The sequence below is a fragment of the Trypanosoma cruzi genome, genomic scaffold (genome assembly GCF_000209065.1).
Source record: "Trypanosoma cruzi strain CL Brener 1047053516643 genomic scaffold, whole genome shotgun sequence".
NCBI classification, from domain to species: Eukaryota; Euglenozoa; class Kinetoplastea; order Trypanosomatida; family Trypanosomatidae; genus Trypanosoma; species Trypanosoma cruzi.
This window is the reverse complement of record NW_001849323.1, coordinates 374-19891: the sequence shown is the minus strand read 5'-3', so window position 1 is coordinate 19891 and position 19518 is coordinate 374. Positions and strand designations below refer to the sequence as shown.

General features: G+C 50.2%; 7 protein-coding genes across 7 annotated transcripts, besides 18 other annotated features; all 7 read right to left on the bottom strand.

The window, feature by feature from the left end:
- Positions 1–7828: a sequence feature (heterozygous, non-Esmeraldo-like haplotype).
- Positions 16–87: a sequence feature (T-rich).
- Tc00.1047053506585.100 (uncharacterized protein) lies at positions 203–2212 on the bottom strand (the record flags this gene model as incomplete). The annotated part of the gene is made up of 1 exon (XM_804730.1): positions 203–2212. One exon carries the CDS (start codon positions 2210–2212, stop codon positions 203–205), a length of 2010 nt encoding a protein of 669 aa, XP_809823.1.
- Positions 2218–2273: a sequence feature (T-rich).
- On the bottom strand, positions 2612–4069 carry Tc00.1047053506585.90 (hypothetical protein, conserved; the record flags this gene model as incomplete). Its single annotated transcript, XM_804729.1, has 1 exon — positions 2612–4069. One exon carries the CDS (start codon positions 4067–4069, stop codon positions 2612–2614), a length of 1458 nt encoding a protein of 485 aa, XP_809822.1.
- Positions 4192–4229: a microsatellite.
- Positions 4394–4444: a microsatellite.
- Positions 4444–4541: a sequence feature (T-rich).
- On the bottom strand, positions 4650–5882 carry Tc00.1047053506585.80 (hypothetical protein, conserved; the record flags this gene model as incomplete). The annotated part of the gene is made up of 1 exon (XM_804728.1): positions 4650–5882. The coding sequence occupies one exon, from the start codon at positions 5880–5882 to the stop codon at positions 4650–4652; it is 1233 nt and encodes a 410-aa protein (XP_809821.1).
- Positions 6149–6184: a microsatellite.
- Positions 6857–6913: a sequence feature (AT_rich).
- Positions 6914–6945: a microsatellite.
- Tc00.1047053506585.70 (P450 reductase, putative) lies at positions 7171–9060 on the bottom strand (the record flags this gene model as incomplete). The annotated part of the gene is made up of 1 exon (XM_804727.1): positions 7171–9060. The coding sequence occupies one exon, from the start codon at positions 9058–9060 to the stop codon at positions 7171–7173; it is 1890 nt and encodes a 629-aa protein (XP_809820.1).
- Positions 7829–8332: a sequence feature (areas merged during assembly that could not be assigned to a particular haplotype. This can correspond to areas where the two haplotypes were merged or to regions with more than two copies in the genome that were merged during assembly.).
- Positions 8333–19518: part of a sequence feature (heterozygous, non-Esmeraldo-like haplotype) that runs on past the window's edge.
- Positions 9110–9151: a sequence feature (T-rich).
- Positions 9350–9372: a microsatellite.
- Positions 9674–9711: a microsatellite.
- Positions 9964–11226, bottom strand: Tc00.1047053506585.60 (hypothetical protein, conserved; the record flags this gene model as incomplete). Its single annotated transcript, XM_804726.1, has 1 exon — positions 9964–11226. One exon carries the CDS (start codon positions 11224–11226, stop codon positions 9964–9966), a length of 1263 nt encoding a protein of 420 aa, XP_809819.1.
- Positions 10525–10591: a sequence feature (GA-rich).
- Positions 11268–11300: a sequence feature (T-rich).
- Positions 11352–11449: a microsatellite.
- On the bottom strand, positions 11639–13243 carry Tc00.1047053506585.50 (hypothetical protein, conserved; the record flags this gene model as incomplete). The annotated part of the gene is made up of 1 exon (XM_804725.1): positions 11639–13243. One exon carries the CDS (start codon positions 13241–13243, stop codon positions 11639–11641), a length of 1605 nt encoding a protein of 534 aa, XP_809818.1.
- Positions 13308–13336: a sequence feature (AT_rich).
- On the bottom strand, positions 14579–16534 carry Tc00.1047053506585.40 (glucose-regulated protein 78, putative; the record flags this gene model as incomplete). The annotated part of the gene is made up of 1 exon (XM_804724.1): positions 14579–16534. The coding sequence occupies one exon, from the start codon at positions 16532–16534 to the stop codon at positions 14579–14581; it is 1956 nt and encodes a 651-aa protein (XP_809817.1).

Below are 19518 nucleotides of genomic sequence, written 5' to 3'. Positions count from 1 at the left end.
CACAAACAAACGAACAAAAAGATAAAAGGCAAAAAAAAAATGAAAACAAAACCAAAAAAAAGGAAAAAAAAAAAAAAAAGAAAGAAAGACAAGTCTTCTCTGGTGTATAAAATAAAGAGGCACAACACTGGCAGCAGCAGCAGCTGTCAATGATGCACATACCACCCAGCACTTACGGGCATTATTACAAGAAATGCACAGTCTACTGCAGCGAGGGGGTTGTACCGGAACATTTCTCTAGGCCAAAGCGGAAAAAATAAAAGACATTCATCGCACTTCGTTCCAGTGTCGAGACAAACCCTAGAAAGTCCAGATATAACCCCATTAACCGCAATTCGTCCTTGTACCGTGTGAACATAATAGATTTTTCTTCCACCATCTGTAACAACATATTGCGTATACGCCTCCATTGGAGTTGACCCATGCCTCTCACAAGAGATAAGTTTGGCGTAAGAATTTCAGTGGACCAAGTCCACTCCTGTTCAGTAGAACGTAAAATTTGTTTAAATTCCAGTGCTTCACAAGTCAATATTTCATGGCGTTCAAGATGTTCCAAAGAAATAGGGAGAGCCAAATGCTTTCCGAGATGGGTGGAACACGATGGGCATGTAATTGGGAGAGCTGTTGGCTCAAACAGGGTGGAGTCTTTCACTTTATAGTGGTCCTTCGCGTGCGCTGCAGGAGAAGTTGCGTTCGTCGGATCGGTTGCACTCAGAAATGACACAGGGGTGTTTGAGACCCAATCACCGGTTCCACAAAACGAGCGGTACAAAAGTGATGCATCCTCGCCAGGACCTGCGTCCGCTTCAATGATATCACTACCCACTGATATTGTATTATCATCTTCAGAGTAGGCCCGAGCGGAAGCCCCACCGGGCCCAGCGAGGCTGTTTGCAGCACTTTGATGCACAATATGACCCAATGAGCTTAGACCTAAACGTTTGCCCCTATACTGTCCCCCTGTTGCATTTCCATATTGTCGTGAACGCTGGGAGGAGGCGGAGACATCTGACATCAAATCAAAGTATAAACTAACAGACAAATCAAATGCCCTAGGAACTGTACTGAATGCCACTGAGCGTAACCCTCCAAGAAACAATTCCCATCGACCGTGAATGCTTTTGCTCTGGCTATTTGCTAAAGAAAAACTAATATTAGGAATATACTCGAGTGCGTCCATGTTATCTCTTATTATCGACCGATTTGAGAGTAATACTTCCTCCCAGAGTTTATATCGGAGATGTAGGATAACGTATTCAATAAAATGCACACGCAATGCAGCGTTGACACGTCCAAGTTCGCCTCCAATAACAGAACGAGGCGTGGGTGATCTAAAAGAGATGTTTTTCTTCGCACAAGAGCTATTATTTAAAAATGACGTAGAAACAACCGCAACTGTACCTTTTTTACTCACTTGTTGTTTCCTCCACGGACGTACCACACGGTGCCAACCCGGCCACCAATTTTTTTTTGCTGAGAGAGATGTGCCCTCAGCCTCAGTCAAGTTGTATTCCGTGTAGCTGGTGTCAAGGTCAATCTCAACAAGATAATTAAGGAAAGATGCAATAGTATTCCTCGCTGCAGTAAATATAGCCGATGCACTGTACACAGTCGCCTTCCAAAGACGCCATCTTACCAATTCTTGCTCCATCACAAGGATATAAAGTTCCTGAATAAATTCTTTCCATATCTCCATCCGCTGCTCCATTTCAAGTGCATTCATGTCATACATTAACGCATATCGATGCTGATTACAGAACAATGGTTGCTGTTTACGTGTATTTAACACGCCTTTATCTCGAACCTTTTCATTTGTGTAATCCCCTTCCCGGGAGAAAAAGGAATTGTGGTACTCGGGTGAGACAATCTCATCCGATTGCAAAATCGACTTTTTTGTTTTCGTTCCAAACATAAAAGACATCATTTTACTTTGACAGGAGTTCTTTAAATTGGTACTGTCCCTCCTTTCCTCCTCCTGGCCCTCTTGCCGGATGCTGCGTCCCGTCTCAAAACTCGGCAAGGGTTGGTTGCGGGCACCCGTCGCCCCACTCAAATTTGCAAAACCCCTGCCGCTCGCCAACGTCAACTGAACCAACACTTCAGGATCCGAGCTGTTAACAAGAAATTTGAGCGGCGGGCTCAAGTTTTGCACGGGGAAGCCGATCAGCCCAATTCTGTTGTCCTGCCGCCTAAACGACGACCCTGACGGCATGCAGGAAGAAAAAAAGAAGCCACTAAAAAGCAAAAAAACAAAAAACAAAAAAGAAAAAAAACACAATAAGCATGATTCAGTCAATACCACTTGCCCTCTCTTCATTGCTCTCCTTTCAAACACACAAGTGACACGCGCATATCTCGTATGCATTAAAAGTACACACAAACACAAGTCATTTGCCCAAATGAATAGCAATTCCTCAAACGGCTGTTAGCCTATCATAAGGTTACAATTCCGGCAAATTTGACAAGAGGAAAAAGAAAAAAAAATGGCATGTGGCCACCGACAATTATTTACTCCACAGACCTTTATGCACAGAGGGGCAGAAAGGCATGCAGAGAAAGTCATTGAGTGACATTCCATTCTTCTTTCACATCTTTGATTCCTAACAGTCCTTTAAGTTTGTGTCCTCGACAGTAACCTGAAGGCATCGCAGGTGTGCATCAACTCACGTGCGGCAAGCCACGTGTTGTGTCGTTCGACCGCGGCTGTCACTGGCCTTTTCGTTTCCTGCAGCAATCCGTCTGTGAGAACCGTTTCCGTGTCATAAATTTCATCGGGGGTTGTCACTGGCACTGGCGCATACGCCCATGAAATGGCAATGTGTGTGCTGGCGCCACAGCACTGCGGCTGCGGTTCATGATGCAGCGGCGGGGGTGAGGGAAGAATCCAGCGCGGCCTGCCAGTCGTGCTCGATCGCCACCGCCGTGACTTGCTCAGGGCGTAATATGGCGACGACAGCCAATCCATGAGATATGCCTCACGGCGGCAAAGTTCCACAACGGCCCGCACAAGCGGTACATTATACTTTGCCATGTGGCAGTAAAGAATAATATCCATGAGTTCGTTCAGGCAAACTCTCACAAAAATTGCCAAAGAAGGTGCAACTGTTGCACCGTGCATAGAGAAACGTGTGCTGATACCATCCGTGTCATATGGCTCAAGTGACCACAACGCCACATGCAACTCCCCTGCAATCGCCTCTATTACATCCGCCTTCAATTTGGTTGATATTTTTTGCGTCCCACAGTTTCTCAGAATCTCATCTAGGCGGAGTGCTGTGAAGACGTAATCCAAGTGTTGGTTGCTCTCCAGTACCGTGCGGAGGGCATCGACAACAGACGTGTTCGTCAGCGTGCGCCAGTTGACCTCCGGGAACAACACAACCAGCCGGTGACAAACAGAATGTCCCCAATTGTGGTCGCCAATGCACTCCATTCGTTGAAACCCAGCGTCTCGGTAAAACTTGTTGGGGTCGGTTTTATCCCCATTTGGCGTCGTGAGTTTCAACAAACCCAACTCCATCAAGGCATGAAGCTTCTCGCGTAATTGTGACGCCTTACGCCCCATGACATGACGCCACAAATTCTCTGGCGCCATATCGGGTGAACACTTCGCCGTGACATACTCATTGCCTGTTTCCGTCTCGCCGAACTCTTGCATGTGTGGGGCGAGAGTAAAACAAGAGGAATGACCCAGCACTCGTTCCCACCGCCGCGTTTCCTCCAGAAAAAAGGCGCTAGATGCTTCCGGAGACACACCCACAGCGCCGCTGGGGTGCCTCTTGGCTCTGGCGACTAACAGCCACATGATCGATTCTACGGATTGATGCAATACTGACCCAGTGTGCGTCAATCCCCTGAACTGCACCTCGCCGCATAGCCGGCAGCGATTAGAATTGGGGGGAAGGAAAAACTCCTCTGGCATGCGAGAAGTAGGCTGAGGCGCAGAGACGAGACTATGGCTCATTTTTCCATGACTCGTAGCAGTAGACACGATTCCCTGAGTTCCCTTCAGCCGCATGGGAACCACAAGGAAAAGAGACGGACGTACCCGTCGTACGGACTGCAGCATCTGCCCCAAAAATCGCCTCGGCCAGGAATTGTAGGAGCGTCAAAAGACATTCACACAGTCAATCTTCCCTGAGCGCCTGTCTCCCAGAGAAGCCCCTTCAATCACGTTTCAGAAACTTACATGAGAAAGACAGACACAGAAAGAGAGAGAGAGAGAGAGATACAAAGACAAATCAACCAAACGCACAGAATGAAGCGGGGTGCTGCGGCAGAACAAATAATGGGACGTGTAAGAAAAAGAATAGAAGCGAAGCCGAGATTTATTTATTTTCCCACAAAATTTCCACGTCTTTAGTGCATCATCAAAAAGAATACGTGGCGAAGGGTATTCGTGTACATTTGTATGTGTATGCGTGTGTGTGTATGTATAGATGTAGAAAGGGAGAGAAAGAGAAAAAAAAAAAAAAAGATATGGGGGTAAAAAACAAGATACAATAAATGAAACAAACAAAGAAGCAACACAATAAAACAAACCACTTTCCCTTTTCCTTTTATTTATTTATTCTTTTCTTTTCCCCCCTCCCCCCCCCCTTTGCCGCGGTTGAGAGTTACTCGCGCGGCCGGTATGAATAGCTGCCATTCTACGTGGGCAATTTTCCAAGTGCCATGCTCGGCGCCCTCCGCCGTCGCTCAGCCGCCAGTCGCTCGTAATCTTTCTCCTCCTGATGCAATTTTTGCCGATATTGGAATACGCTGAATTCCTTATTAAGAAGCCTCTGTTCCTGCTCGCGGCAGTCGGGGTCATTCGTCCTCTCCAACTCCCCCAACTCGTTTCGCAGACGTGCCTTCTTCTCTTGTTCTTTCGTAATTTGCCTCTGTACGGCTTCTAGGCGTTCTTCTAGTGCCTTCCTCTGAAGCTGAAGCTCGTCCAAAGCCGCAGAATTCTCACGACGCTCCTGTTCGATAACTTTCTGACGTTCATGGATGCCCAAACGAAAATAAGCAACACTCACCGTCTGGACAAACTCCCGTGCAAAGTCGTAGAAATCCTGATGCGTCATGACCGCCTCACCCCGTTTTTCCTTTGCAAAGAAGCGATGAAGGTCCTCCACAACATCCGCTGGGAACTGAATCTGACAGGTATGGAAAATGCCCTGAAGGTCACGCACAGTCAAGTATCCCTGCTGGTTTGAATCCCCAACAGCAAACACCACATCCACCTGTTCAGATGTGAGACCTTCCGTTAAACCAAAATAAACATTGCGTCCGTGCTCCGTGGCTGGCACGATCGTGCCATTACTCGTCACCCCTCCAGAAGAGTTCGCATGAAATACGGGTGCAGTGTTGCTAAAATCGTTTGTTGTTCGTCGATTCGCATTTCTTGTCCCAACAGAAGCGCCTGGTCGCTGTGATAAATAGGGGATTATTGGTGTCGATGGGGATCTGTTCCCTGTGTGGTTTAAGCCCATCCCATGCTCCGCATCGACCTTCGCCACGTCTAATAAACGCAAGCCAGAAAAGTACAAACTGCTGCGTGGCGCTGGGATATCGCGCCGTGACGATATGTCATCTCTTGTTGCATGCTTGCGAAACACGTACAACTGATCGTGCACCCGCAGTTGTCGTACATCCGTTAGCTCCACCCACCCCTGTGTATCTTCTTCATACCTCTGCACGCGGCTGACTGTAAACGGCTCCGAAGGACGAGTAGATTTTTCGACCCGTTTCGTATTGATGTCTTTTTCCTCGCCGCGGAAAACGTGTTCCAGTGTACTATAGAGTTCAGCAAGTGCGGCCGGCGGTTCCCTGAACGGCAGCTCCACGTTAACCTTCTCCCCACGTATGTCCGTGCAGGCCAGCACAGTAAATGACATCGCCCAATCAAACCAAGGCGTCGTTTAAAAGTGAAATGATGCTACGATAAAATGCGAGTGGTCGGGTTGCTGAGAGCAGCCACTACAACACACATGTAGTGGGGAGTTCCTTTTCTTCAATAATGTTTTTTTTTCTTTTTCCTTTTTTTCTTGCGTGACGTGATGGCAATTTGCACACGCAACCACGCAGTGAATGAATAAACGATATAACACTAAAAGGGTAAAATCCAACAGAAAGAAATGTGTTGCCTTCCATGTGTAGTGAAAAAGAAAGAAAGAAAGAAAGAGAGAGAGAGAGAGAGTTTAAATCCGTAAACAACAATAAAGGCCAGTATTAAATGGGGAAAAAAAAACCGGCCTGTTTCTTTTTCGTTCTTTACCGTTTCCTCCCCTCCCAGGGGCCCATATATATATATACAATAATAACGGCATATAAATTCCCGAGAAGACAACAACAAAAAGCACTGCAAGAAGAAACATTACCATCGGGTGTATTCCGTACTCAACTTTCTGTAATTCGTACCATTTGGAACATGTAACGTATCAAAAGTGGAAGTTATGCCGCATCTACACATGCTCCCACCTCATATCTATTTCTATGTACCTAAGTGGCAGGTAAACCGCTTCCATCCCATGCGTTACATCAACAGCGGCTTGGGATGGCTTAGATAAGCGGGGTGGTGGGTGGGGGCGATGGCTTTGAGGAACATATCCAGTACGCATAGAGTCACTCACCTGCGTTTCCTCTCAGCCGCTCTTGTACCTACTCAATGTGTCACAGACCTCTTCAATTGCAGAGGCAACTGCTGGCGGTAGTCAAAGATCTCCTCCCGCCACTTCACACGGCAACGTTACGTACAAATACGCACCGACAATGGACGCTGAGTCAAAACAACAGTAAAATATTATTATATAATGGCGTCCTGCAGTGCTTCTTGTCCCGTTATTCTCGGTATCGTTTTTTTTTCTTTTGCTTTTTATTTATCTTTTTATAAAAATAAAAACAAAATTATGATAATAATAATAATTTAAAACAAACAAACAAACAAACAAGACCAACAAAAATATCAACAACAACAAAACAAAACAAAAAACGATGATGCGGTTTTGTTTTTTTTTTGTTTTATTTTCTTACCCTTTTAACATTGGAGCACTGGGACGCCGCGGGAAGGCGGTGATATACATGTTTGTTGGTGTACACTTTGTCTCTCCCTCCTTCTCATTTCCCGCCCTAACCCGTACAAATAAATCTCCCTCAGTTGTTTTATACCCCAGTTGCCCATGACCGCTAGGATGCAGACCAAACATCTTTTAAATATCGCCCAATATTATTAAGCTTCGCGAGGTATGCCTGAGCATCTTCTTCACTCATGAGCGCCTTCTCCTGCAAGATTTCCAACAGCGCTCTTTCTACGTCTTTTGCCATGTACTTTGCATCACCGCAGAGGTAAATATTCCCTCCTTCGCGTAAAATGTCCCAAACTTCATCTGCACGAGCCAACACACGGTGCTGCACGTAGACCTTTGTCGCCTGCTCCCGACTGTAGCAGACATCCAACGCTGACAGCGTTCCGTTTTCCAAACACTCCGTCATAAAATCGCTGTAAATGTGATCCTCCTCTTTCCGCCTACATCCAAAGAAGAGAATTGCTTTGCCAAGTTTATTGCCCCTCTTCTTCCATGCGTTGCGGCGATGGAGAAAACCTATAAGGGGCGCCACGCCTGTTCCGGGCCCAATCATCACAATTGGCCGTTCCTTCTCTCGTAACGGGAGGTGGAATTTTGATTTGCGCACAAACACGGGAATTTTCTCTCCAATTTGCAGTTCCCGCAGCATTCCTGTACAAAGCCCTCCCTCTAAAATCGCCGCCGTGATGGAAAGTCTGCCGGGATGGGAGAGGAGATCGGAGGAAATCGAAAAGTAGCGAGGAGCAATACGTGGCATCATCTCAAGGAAAAACTCAAGTGGGACCGAAATCGTATGGTACTTTCGCAGGAACCCATGAACGGTCCGTAACTTGGCTGAAAGTTTGGCGTACTCCTTCGCAGACTCCGGCTCCACGCGCAACAATTTCAACAATTCCTCCTTTTCTGCCGGATCCTTCGCGTAGTGGGCGAAGGCACGCAATGTGGACTTCCTTGGCGGTCCGGCGAGGTCAATGTACCACTTGAGTGCAGTTCGAACCGTGACACGGGCTGCAAATACATTTTTGCCAGTTTTCTTCTCCTGCAAGGAGAACACCTGCATCGCCTCCTCCTCACTGACACCTAGTATCTGCAGGTAGGCATTCACCATCGCATCGGTGTTGTGTGGAAGAATGCCAAGATGGTCGCCACTTTGATACGAGATGATGGTGTCCTCAATGCTCAACTCAATAAATCGTGTGCTGCGCTCGGTGGTGTTACGCAGAAGCTCTTTATTCGCGGTCAACGGCGCCCACGCCGGAAGGCGTTGGGTTGGCTCCAATACGGAAGCAAGTTTTGGGAACGGGAGGGACGCCTCCTCGGATGGCTCCCACACTTTCATGCGGCACGCCGGCTCCATCGGCTCCTCCGCGTGTTGACGCAACTCAATGCCGAGCACGCGACTCACCGCCGGCCACAAGTCACGATGCCACTCATCAAAGTCTTCCTCAATATTTTCCCCCGCGTTGCCACAGCCCAGGCCATATATACGCTGCGCCCCCAACTCCGCCATGCGACGATCCACCACAATGCCCTCCTCACAGAAGTAACGGTATTGGCGATCGCCCAAGCCGAATACGGCGTACTTGACATTTCGCAGCTCCTCATCGGGGGTGCGGCTGTCATCCATCAACCAGTCGTGGAATGCCTTCATCGAGTCCGTGGGTTCTCCCTCGCCGTAGGTGGAGCAGATAATGATCACAAGATGCTCGTATTCAAGGTCGTGCCCCTCGTAGTTCTCCGTATCACAAATTCTTATAGGAACCCCCAGTCGTGTCCCCTCCCGCACAAGCGTCTTTGCAAACATTTCCGCCGTCCCCGTTTGACTCCCGAATAAAACGCAGACTTCTTTTCGCTCTGTTGACACCTTCTTCTCCGTTATCGCAGTCTTCATCGGCGTCTTGGCATGTGAGTGAGAGTTCAAGCCAAGAATGCCTGTCAACCAGGCAAAAACAGCCGCAATAACAATTGTCCCAATTAGGTAGAAAAGCATCGCTGAATCGTGGAACCACACAAAACGTCAAAAATAAAAAGCTCAAGACAAAATAAAAAAAAAAAAAAAAAGAGAGAAGCAAAAGGAAAAACAAGGAATGAACTAAACAATGACGCTGGCTTCTCCTACATAAATGTATGTATAATTATGTAATCGGTGTGTGTGTGTGTGTATTCACAACCTAAAGAAAGGGATAGAGAAAGTCACAGGAAATGCTAATCAACAATGCCAAGGAGAATGCAATAGCCCATTCAAAACAAGTAGCAGAAGAATCCAGTCTTATTTACAAAACAACAACAACAACAACAACAAAAAAGAAACAAACAACAAAACCGGTAAACTCCGATGTCGCCGACAAACATCCATTTCAATTTAGACATTTGGGAGTAGTGGCACTTAATATGCGGGCATCAAAACCCATTGCTCCAAGTAAGGATTTACTGTGTACAGTAAAACAAAGTATAAAGTTTTAATTTAACCAACAGTACATTCCATAAACCTCTTCTTCTTCTTCCTCCACCTCCAACAGCAACAATAACAACACAAAGGGTCTAACCGATCCTTATTTTTACCTGCACTCTTCTCTCTTGGCGTTTTTATCGTGCATTGCCTTAAAAAAAAAAAAAAAATAGAAAAGAAAAAAAAAAAAAACAACAACAACCGAAAGCGTCTTTAGCGGAATTTGTAAAAAAAAAAAGTCTAACATAAACCGCGGTGGCTGTCTGTTTCCTCAATCCGATGGCTTGTTCTTGCGTCCTTCACCACAATGTCCTTTTACTTCCTCCTGCAACGGTTGTAAAGCCTGAATGCCGAGACCAATTACTCTCCTTACTCCTGTCCACCGAGCGATCCCCTGCGGGATGGCAATATTTCTGTTCCTGTTTTCAGCGGGAATGTGTGTACTCATGTTGTTGGGGCATCATGGCTACTCCACCCTCCCTCCTCCCGTGGACGATGTTTATTCCGCGCCCTCATTTTGTTTTTCCTTCGTGTCGGCTCTTTCTTCTGCTGTCCGCTTTCCCCTGCATGTTTTTTTCCCTCTTTTGAATTTCTTCTCGACAATTCGGCGGTATTCGCTTTTCCCGTCTTCTCGCCTTCCGCCTTCTGGCGGTTCTTTTTTCTCACCCTACGACGCGCGTTCGCTTTGCCCCGATCAGACTCCGCCTCAGCAGCAACCTGTGCCTCCTTATCCCTCTGTTTGACCCTCCGCCGCAGCCCTTTTTTCATCTCTCGCTGCCGCTTACGCCGTCGTGCCTTCGTTGACTCTGCGTCCACGCCTATTTCCTTCTGTGTGCCGCCAACCTCTGCCAGCGCCTCACCGCCTTCATCCGCCTTGATTATTCGCAGCCTGCGCACCTTCTTCCCCTCCGCTTTGAACTCCTCCGGTGCCGCTGCCTCATTTCCTTCCTGTTTACTCTGGCGAGGCGGTTTCTTTAGCAACTCCTTTTTATCGTGCTTCGCCGCCTCCTTCGTCGTTGTCCTCTTCCTTTTCCCTGCCCTCTCCTTTTCCTTCTTTTTCTCCTTCCTCTTCGTCTTTATCATCTTCACTTTCTTCAGATGCCCACACTCGGCAAGAAGCTCCTGCACAAGAAGAGACTTCGGCGCGGCCTCAGGTGTTGGCTCACAGCCGAGCTCTTGTGTCTCTTCCATTCGCTCTTCGGATTGCGTCTCGCATGCCGCCTTCTCTAATCCTGCGCAGAAGCGTTTATAATCCTCATCATCTTCAACGTTGCCAGTACGACACTCCAGCGGTGCAATATTTTTAGTTTTCTTCCCAGCCGCACCATGCCTGATAGGAGCTGAGATGCCAAAATACACCGGCACCCACTCCACCACTGACGCCATGGCGTCGGGGACATCGTCGCCCCCATCAAAAACCACACGGCCGTCAAAGATTTCTTTTACCACTTCAACCACACGATTCGCGACATTTTTGTCGCCCTCTTGCACTGGACACAAGGCAATGATGGCTGTGGAAAGAACATGTGGTCGGTCACCACGGCGTGGGCAACCGCGAAGGACAGAAACATCTATCATATCCCCCACATCGCCACAACCAACTCGCTCAAGAATAATGCCCTTCAGCTTGACTTCAGTGATATCGTGCGGTAAGCGCCGTATAAACAGGCATAATGGTCGTTGCCGTTTAGGGTGTTTCAACGCCATCACATAAGGATCTCAGCTAGCGGTAATCAAACAACAGCAACAAGAAAAAAAAAAAAAAAGAAAGGAAAACAAAACGATAAATAAATAAATATCAAAGCTAAAAGGTTTTATTCACAGCATGCTCGCACGCATACACACACACACACACACACACACACACACACACACACACACACACACACACACACACACACACACACACACACACACACACACACACACAACCCCCTTTATTTCCCTCTCTCGCTTGTTCGCCAGTAGGGCACTTCCGTTGCGTAAAGAGAGACACATCCATAGCCCTTACTTAGTCGAACATTTAACGACATTCCCCGACCAAATTTTCCCTGATCTCAACAAAAAAAGACCCAAGGGGAGGTGAGGCCTCTTAGAGCACTTTGAGTATTTCAAAGAGTTATGGGGCAAATCGCATACCTCCAATTTCATCGCCTGCCACGAACAAATCCTCTCCAACTACCTCCAAAAAGTCATCCAACGCATCCATCTCCTCGTAGCGCAAGGGGTACGCCGAACTGGGAGCAATAGACGCGTCATCCCGACGATGGTGAAGCGACAAAGAGACATCTGCACAGTCACCCCAACCAAGGAAAGTCAAACCTTTCACCCTCGGACGGATTTCCAAATTGTTTTCCTCTGATCCCATGCGGCTGCTTGTCCCTGTAGTTCCATTACCCCTCGTTCCAGCATTCCCAACCTCTTTGGGGGCTGAAGAAGTGTGAGCAAACCTCTGCTCACACAAAACCGGCACCAACTCTGCTGGGTACAGCCATCCCTCATGCTCAACCACCGCAGGTGGCTTCTTTCCCGCTGAAGAGCCAACGTCTTGGCTATTCACAGGTGCCATTGTGAAATTCCTACCAGGACGATATCCATCATCTGTGCTGAACGAGCTCGTGCTGCCAAAAATACCTTCGCTGCCAGCCAGTTTTTCATTGTCTGATCCAAAAGATGTCAAACTCGAAATTTCCGAGGTCTCCGGGCTAATTACCGTCTCTTCATCATCCTCGGAAACAAATACTACATTGGCACTCGCACCCGTTTCCAGCAGGGGTTCCTCGTCATCATCAAGAAACAGTTTGGCTCGTGCTATAGAGACCAAAGTTGGAGGAGGGGCGCTCATTGACGTCCTGGGATTTGTCGTCACAGAATTCGTAACAGCAAAACTTGTTGAAAAGGTGTCGGCTGCGCCTAATAATCCAGTACGTGCACGTTCCCTAATTTCCCTTTTTGGCATTTTCATGTTTTTTGCTATGGAAGTCCTATGTGAAGAAGTCGGACCCCTCGATGAGTGTGTGGTCTTTATTTTACTCCAAAGCTGGTGGGCGGCTCTACCCTTGTACGTGCGACCGCCGTATTGCAGCTGACGACGGCCGTTCACAGTGGACCAACGATGCTCATATGGCTCTCCATTGGGTTTTAGCTGCAAACTATTGCTCTTCTCTCGCACTCGCTCTATCTTGCATCGCGGTGTGGCTCGGCTGTTTTTACCCCTGCCACCGGCCCTCCTTTTACCGCGCCTGGTGGGCATGCGCCTTCCTCCATTCCCGCCACCCACTGCATCCTGTGCCGGTATCGTAGTCGCAGCAGTGTCGTCGGGCAAAAAAGACACCTTTCCCCTTTTGGCATCCGCAATACCCGTTGCATGCCAAACTATTTTCGCCGGGGGCTTCCTCTTCACATTGCCCTCATTGCCGCACGGTTCCTCGCAGGATGAAAAAACGGTTGGCAGCGTGCCACCGGACCTCTGCAGCTCGCTCACCCTCACAATGGCACCACCGTACCGTCCTCGCTGGGAAAAGTCCGCCGCATGCATGACGTCCGACTTCACACTCGCTGAATTCACCGTGACAGCGGAGCAACACGGTACATCGCGTTGAGGCCCATCAGCAGGAGGCACTGAGTTACTACAGGGGACTCCCAAGCAGGGATCACTCAAACTGCTGCGAGCCAGAACAACACGAAACTTGCTCGATGGCTTCTCACCCGTCATCAACGGCATCAACAGCAATCACTAGAAATGCGACAGTTTGTGCAATGTGCGCCACCCACTCACACACACACACAAAAAAAATAATAAATAATAGTAATAATACAGAGAACACACACAAAAAACAAATCCAATACGTCAATCATCAAAGCCAACAATCAAATCAAGATGTCCCCTTCCACTCGGTTTCATCCCGCCAAACAGCCTCCGCCATAAAAAGCAAAGAAGAATAATTTAAAATCTAACATGACAACAAGAGGAATTCCCGCAAAACAAATAAATGCAACAACAATCGTGACCCCGACACAGCAATGACAAAAAAATTACAAAAAAGAAAGAATGAAACAACAACGCACACAAAAAAGCTCTCATAAGAGCATTCAAAAGAAAAACCGCCGTGCACAAAGAATAATGGTAATAATAATAAATCACTTCGCCAATCCCTCTTGTTCTCTTTAACTGGCTGCAAATAAAACCGCTCCGCTCATTTCGCCCACATATAACAAAATGCCACGGCTCCGTTGCGAACACAGCTGCAGTGGCCAAGCGCCCCAGGCGACGGCCAGCACCACGCACGGGAGAGATGCAAAACCCGCTGTCACAGTCGATATAATCGCCGCCGCCCCCCACGCAGCCAGTGACATTTGCTCCCCAAGCTTAAGCTCCCGCAGGCACCCGTCACGCAGCTTCCGCCGCAGACAGCGGCACTGCTGGGGAATTACTGCACCCTAAAAAAAAGAAAAAAAAAAGAGAGAGAGGGTGAGCAAAAAGAGACGTGCACACTCACAATCATCCGCACTGCGCAGTGTTCATGCCACAAAACACAACGTACTCAGTGTCTAAAAAGCACAGAAGGAAACCAAAAAGGACCGCACACCCCGCACCTGGCGCACATGCTAAAGAAATAAAAACAACATAAAACCACATATGCGGGGCGTGCGGCGCCTCTCACCATTTCTTCTCCCTACACACCTTCTCAAATCTTGTATCGCTTCAGAACTCCGTCTACTTGCCCGCGCTTCTTCCCTCCTCCTCTTTTCCCACCCTCTCACTCTCTTCATACCGTTGCCAACCTCACGCCACCTGCATGGCTTTCATTGTCAGAGGAAGATGGGAAAAGGCAACCAGAGCAGCAGTTTCGCGGCTCCGTACAAAGACAACATTGGGCCACACAGAGGGGCTACGCGTTCGTTCGTGCAATCCTCTCTTTCTCACCCCTCCTTCGACTGCTTGGTGCCATACCAGTGTGTTTACGGTCAGAATACGGCAGCATTGCGTTCTCCCTAAGGCAGCAGCAGTGGTTGCTGCACTCCTATTATCGCCTCTGGCGGCGACCTGCGTGCGTGCCTACAGGTCGTCCATTGGCTCCGGCCGCTCATCCCCATCGGCGCCCCCGCCGCTCTGGTACACCTTCTGGATGATCGGGTTCGTCACGCTCTGCAGCTTATCGCGCGCCTCGTCGTACTCCTCCTTGTCAGCGTTAGGATTGTCGTCAAGGAACTGCATCGCCTCCTTCACTGCGGCCTCCACGGCGCTCTTGTCATCCGCGCTCAGCTTCCCACCAAGCTTCTCCTTGTCGTTTACCTGGTTGCGCAGCGAGTACGCGACGCTCTCCAGCGAGTTTCGCGCATCCACGCGCTCGCGCACCTTGCGGTCCTCGTCCTCAAACTCCGCAGCCTCGCGCACCATGCGCTCAATCTCCTCCTCGCTCAGGCGACCCTTGTCATTCGTGATGGTGATCTCCTCCTTCTTCCCCGACGACTTGTCCACGGCGCTCACCTGCAGGATGCTGTTTTCGTCAACGTCAAAAGTTACCTCAATCTGCGGCACGCCACGCGGAGCCGGCGGGATGCCGGACAGCTCGAACTTGCCAAGCAGGCGGTTGTCCTTCGTCATCTGCCGCTCGCCCTCGTAAACCTGAATCAGCACGCCCGGCTGGTTGTCCTGGTACGTTGAGAACACCTGGCTCTTCTTCGTTGGGATCTGCGTGTTGCGCTCGATCAGCTTCGTCATCACGCCGCCCACCGTCTCGATACCGAGCGACAGCGGGATCACGTCCACCAGCACAACGCGCCCACCGACCTCGCTCTCTCCGGTCAGCACCGCTGCCTGCACCGCCGCGCCGTACGCCACCGCCTCGTCGGGGTTGATGCCACGGTTCGGCTCCTTGCCGCCAAAGAAGTCCCGAATTAGCTGCTGCACCTTTGGCACGCGTGTCGACCCGCCAACCAGCACAATCTCGTGTATGTCACTCTTCTTTAGCTTCGCGTCCTCTAGCACGCGCTGCACTGGCACCAGCGTCCCCTTGAACAGTTCCATATTCAGCTCCTCGAACTTCGCGCGTGTGATCTTCTCACTAAAGTCGAAGCCCTCCGTCAGACTGTCCACCTCCACGCGTGCCTCTGGGTGCGACGACAACTGCCGCTTCGCCGCCTCGCACGCCTTGCGCAGCCGCGCCAGCGCCTTTTGGTCCTTGCTCACGTCCACATTCTTCTTCTTCTTCAGCATATCCACAAAGTAGCGCATCATGTTGTTGTCAAAGTCCTCGCCGCCGAGATGCGTGTCCCCATTCGTTGCCACAACCTCAAAAAAGCCCTCGTCGATCGTTAGCAGCGACACATCAAAGGTGCCGCCCCCGAGGTCAAACACAAGGATGTTCTTCTCGCCGGCCTTGTTCAGACCGTACGCAATGGCAGCTGCTGTCGGCTCGTTGATGATGCGCACAACATTCAGCCCCGCGATCGTGCCGGCATCCTTCGTCGACTGCCGCTGGGCGTCATTGAAATACGCGGGCACCGTCACAACGGCGTTTTTCACCTTCTCGCCCAGGTACGTCTCCGCGATCTCCTTCATCTTCTGCAGCACCATCGCGCTCACCTCCTCGGGCGTGAACTGCTTCTTCTTACCGCCAACCTCCACCTGCACCTTAGGCTTACCGTCCTTGTCCGCCACCACCTCGTACGACAGCAGCTTCTTGTCAGTCTGTACCGTGGCGTCGCTGTACTTTCGTCCAATGAGTCGCTTGATCGCGTAGATCGTGTTGTGCGGGTTCTGCGGCAGTTGGTTCTTCGCACCGTCGCCAATGAGACGCTCAGTCTCCGTGAAGGCCACTACGGACGGCGTGATACGGTTGCCCATATCGTTCGGGATAATGTGCACATCTCCCTTCTGCCACACGCCCACAACCGAGTATGTCGTGCCGAGATCGATACCGACGCATGGAGCTTCCACCTTCCCGGTGCCGTCCGGAGCGGCCACCGCCACCACCACCGCGGACAGAACCAGCAGCGCCTGAAGGAGCATAAGTGACGTTAACTTCAGTTTGGCTGAGTTGCCGCTTTGTGCGCTTAACTTTTCTCTTTCGCCGCTATGCAAACTGGGGGAAAAAGGAGGAGTGGAAATGCAGGAGAGGCGGAACGCAACAGTGGGGTTCCACTCACAGCAAACAAAGAGAGCGGCAAGACAAGAAGCCACAGTTGATCACAATCGACAAGACGCACGTCGCTAAAGCGGAAAACGCGCAGTACCGCACCAAAAAAGCGCTCCGACCCCACCAGCGAGGCACACACGAATGCTGCCCGCTCTCACGCACACACATCTGGCAAGATGACGCAACGAGAGCCGTCCAGCTGCCCTCGCACCACTCCAGTAGCAACACAGCCTGCTCGCAACCACTAAAAATATCCCCATGAACAACTATTTCCCACACATGCGCACAAAGAAGCCCGCACAAGCGTTGCCAATCGAGAAGTATTTGGACCATCTGCCTCTACAAGAAGCACGCAGCCACAAAGAAGGGGCGCCCACAGCACTATAACAAAAGCTGGGGCATAGAAAGGTGGCGTGACGCCCATTACATCCACCGGCAAAAAACAACAACACCGCAACATACAGAAGCCAGACACAGAAGTAAAAAGGTTTCCAAATTAAAGTCTTTATTTTTTCTTTTATAAGTGCGTGTAGCTATTAAGTGCCACCTGGGTGCCGAAGAGGTGGTCGAGCAACGACAAAAGTTTCCTGCTATGAAGCAACTGCCATTGAGAGAACTTTCCGAGGCGGAGGTCCTGTTCAATGCCCAGCCGTTGGCGCACAGCCAATGTGCCTGGACATTCTAGAAGCAGATGGTGCAAGGTTTCCTGCGGGCCGATTGGCGTGTTTGTGGAAGCTGGCTGATCCTGCGGCAGCAGAGATCGCCTCCTGACACTGCTGTTTCGATGCCGTGTTGCGTCTGGGTTGTGTGCGCAGCGAATTCTGTGCTGTGCGGTGCTTCTCCGTGTGGGGAAAACCATGTCACAGAAATCACATTTGAGCTCGGGAAGCGGTGGAGGATGTTCCGGATGAAATGACCGACAGTGACTGACGAGATTCGAGAATCCCGTCAATGTAGAATCACAGTGCGGACATTTCTCCTTCCGACGGCGTGTGACGGTTCGTCGCCTTACTGGAGAGACGTCTTCCTCCCTCGCCGACGGGGGAACAGTGTCCGTCCCCGGTGCAGTTGGATCGTTGTTAGAGCGCATATATGCAGACTCTTCCGGTGAGATGTTGCAGAAACGGCATTGGTTCGTGCAATCTCTCACGGCCCAGTATGGTCGGTCCCAGAGCTCAGATTCCCCGCACCTTGACCTAGCGAGGTGAACCAGTTCCTGACGGTGTAGAACTTCCTGAGTGATCAGGTCCTTACCGCTGAGATCTGATGGCCTTGTGCCGCAAAGCAAGTAGCGATGAGTGTCTTGACGAAGGGTACTACGCCACTTGTTGGTGAGCTGGGTAGTAAAACATGTCAGCAGATCCGTATGCCATAAAGGTGCAATTCCTTGCTCCGTGTATTGTCCACTTTCCATAGTCTGCGTCGCATACTGATCTGCAAGCTCGTTAGCATGTACTCCGCAATGTCCGTAACAAAACTGCAGGTGCACGGACCAGCCAGCACACGTCAGTGTTAAGAGACGCTGCCAGATCTGATCCTCCGTCCAGTCTGTCTGACTGAGCGGGCCCTTGTTTAGAGCCGCTAGAAGAGACTGACTGTCCGTAACCACAAGCAGGGTTTTTACGCCTGTGGCGGATACGAGGGATCATCAGCGTCTCTAGGGCTAGAAGCAGCGCACGGGACTCCGTCGTGCGGCTGCATGGGCGTGTGCCGCCGTTGGCACTGACCTTCTCTATTATCTCCGATGAGTTGAGGGATGAAAGCAGTATTCCAACCCCTGCTGACTTGGGAACGTCGACACCGCCATCGGTCGCTAGTATCCACGAACGATGGCTGTGCAGCGCTAGAGCCTCTTCGCTGACTCTGCGCTTTTCCCTTATCAGCTCCTCTTCGTCCGTTATTGAGAGGTCTATCGGAAGTTCCACACCGATGGTGACCCGGTGAGCGGAGGCCGCAAACCAGGGAGGAATGGAGCTGCGAAAGAACCGCTCTTCGCGTGGTGAGCTCTCGGTGATGCCATAGTCCTTTGTGTATGCGTCTACGAAGGCATATAGCTCGTCCCGAGATAATGACGAGATGCGGAAACCAGCGCGAGGTGGTGGCTCAGGCGGGGGTCTCCGCATCCAGTCCATCTGACATGCGCGTGTGTTCTCAAATATTGAGAGCCGCGCGCGCAGGCAAAGGACGTGGAGCGGTGGCATATTAGCCTCCAGTAGCGCGGATTCCGGTTCAACAGTGCTCGGAACTCCGCTGACAATGCGTGCTAGAGTTGCGTACGTCTTCTGCATCTCATTCTTCGCTGAATCCGTCGCTACTGCCCATATGAGCTCGCTGCCATAGCGTAATTTGGAAGCACCGTATCCAATGACGAACGTGCGTAGGTCATGTGGAGATGGTCCCGCCTCTTTGTGCGCTATGCAGCGTGGCTGCGATATCCGTTGCGAAGTGGCAGCGCATTGCTTGGAGGCCGCCACATTTAGCGTCAGTCGTGGATCGAGATCCATGCCGAGAAGCTTCGTAGTTCGCGATGCCCCCATGGTCATGACTGGGATTTGACATCCAGCCACTACCAGCGGCCACTTTCCTTCACGATCATAATCTGACTCCGTGTGCGTGGAAAGTGTGAACCAGGCAGCTTCACACTTTGACGGGTTGATGGTCACGCCATTTTCCTGACTCCACGCATGCAGCTTTTAAAGAACCATGTTGGCAGTGGGAATGGCGTCTTCCCGGGACTGCCCCTTAACGATAATAGAGAGGTCGTCCGCATACATGTCTGCTGTGACACCCGCAAAGCTGTTCAGCAGATTGAGAAGTGGGTGTACGTAAAGGGAGAACAAATATGGTCCCAGCACGG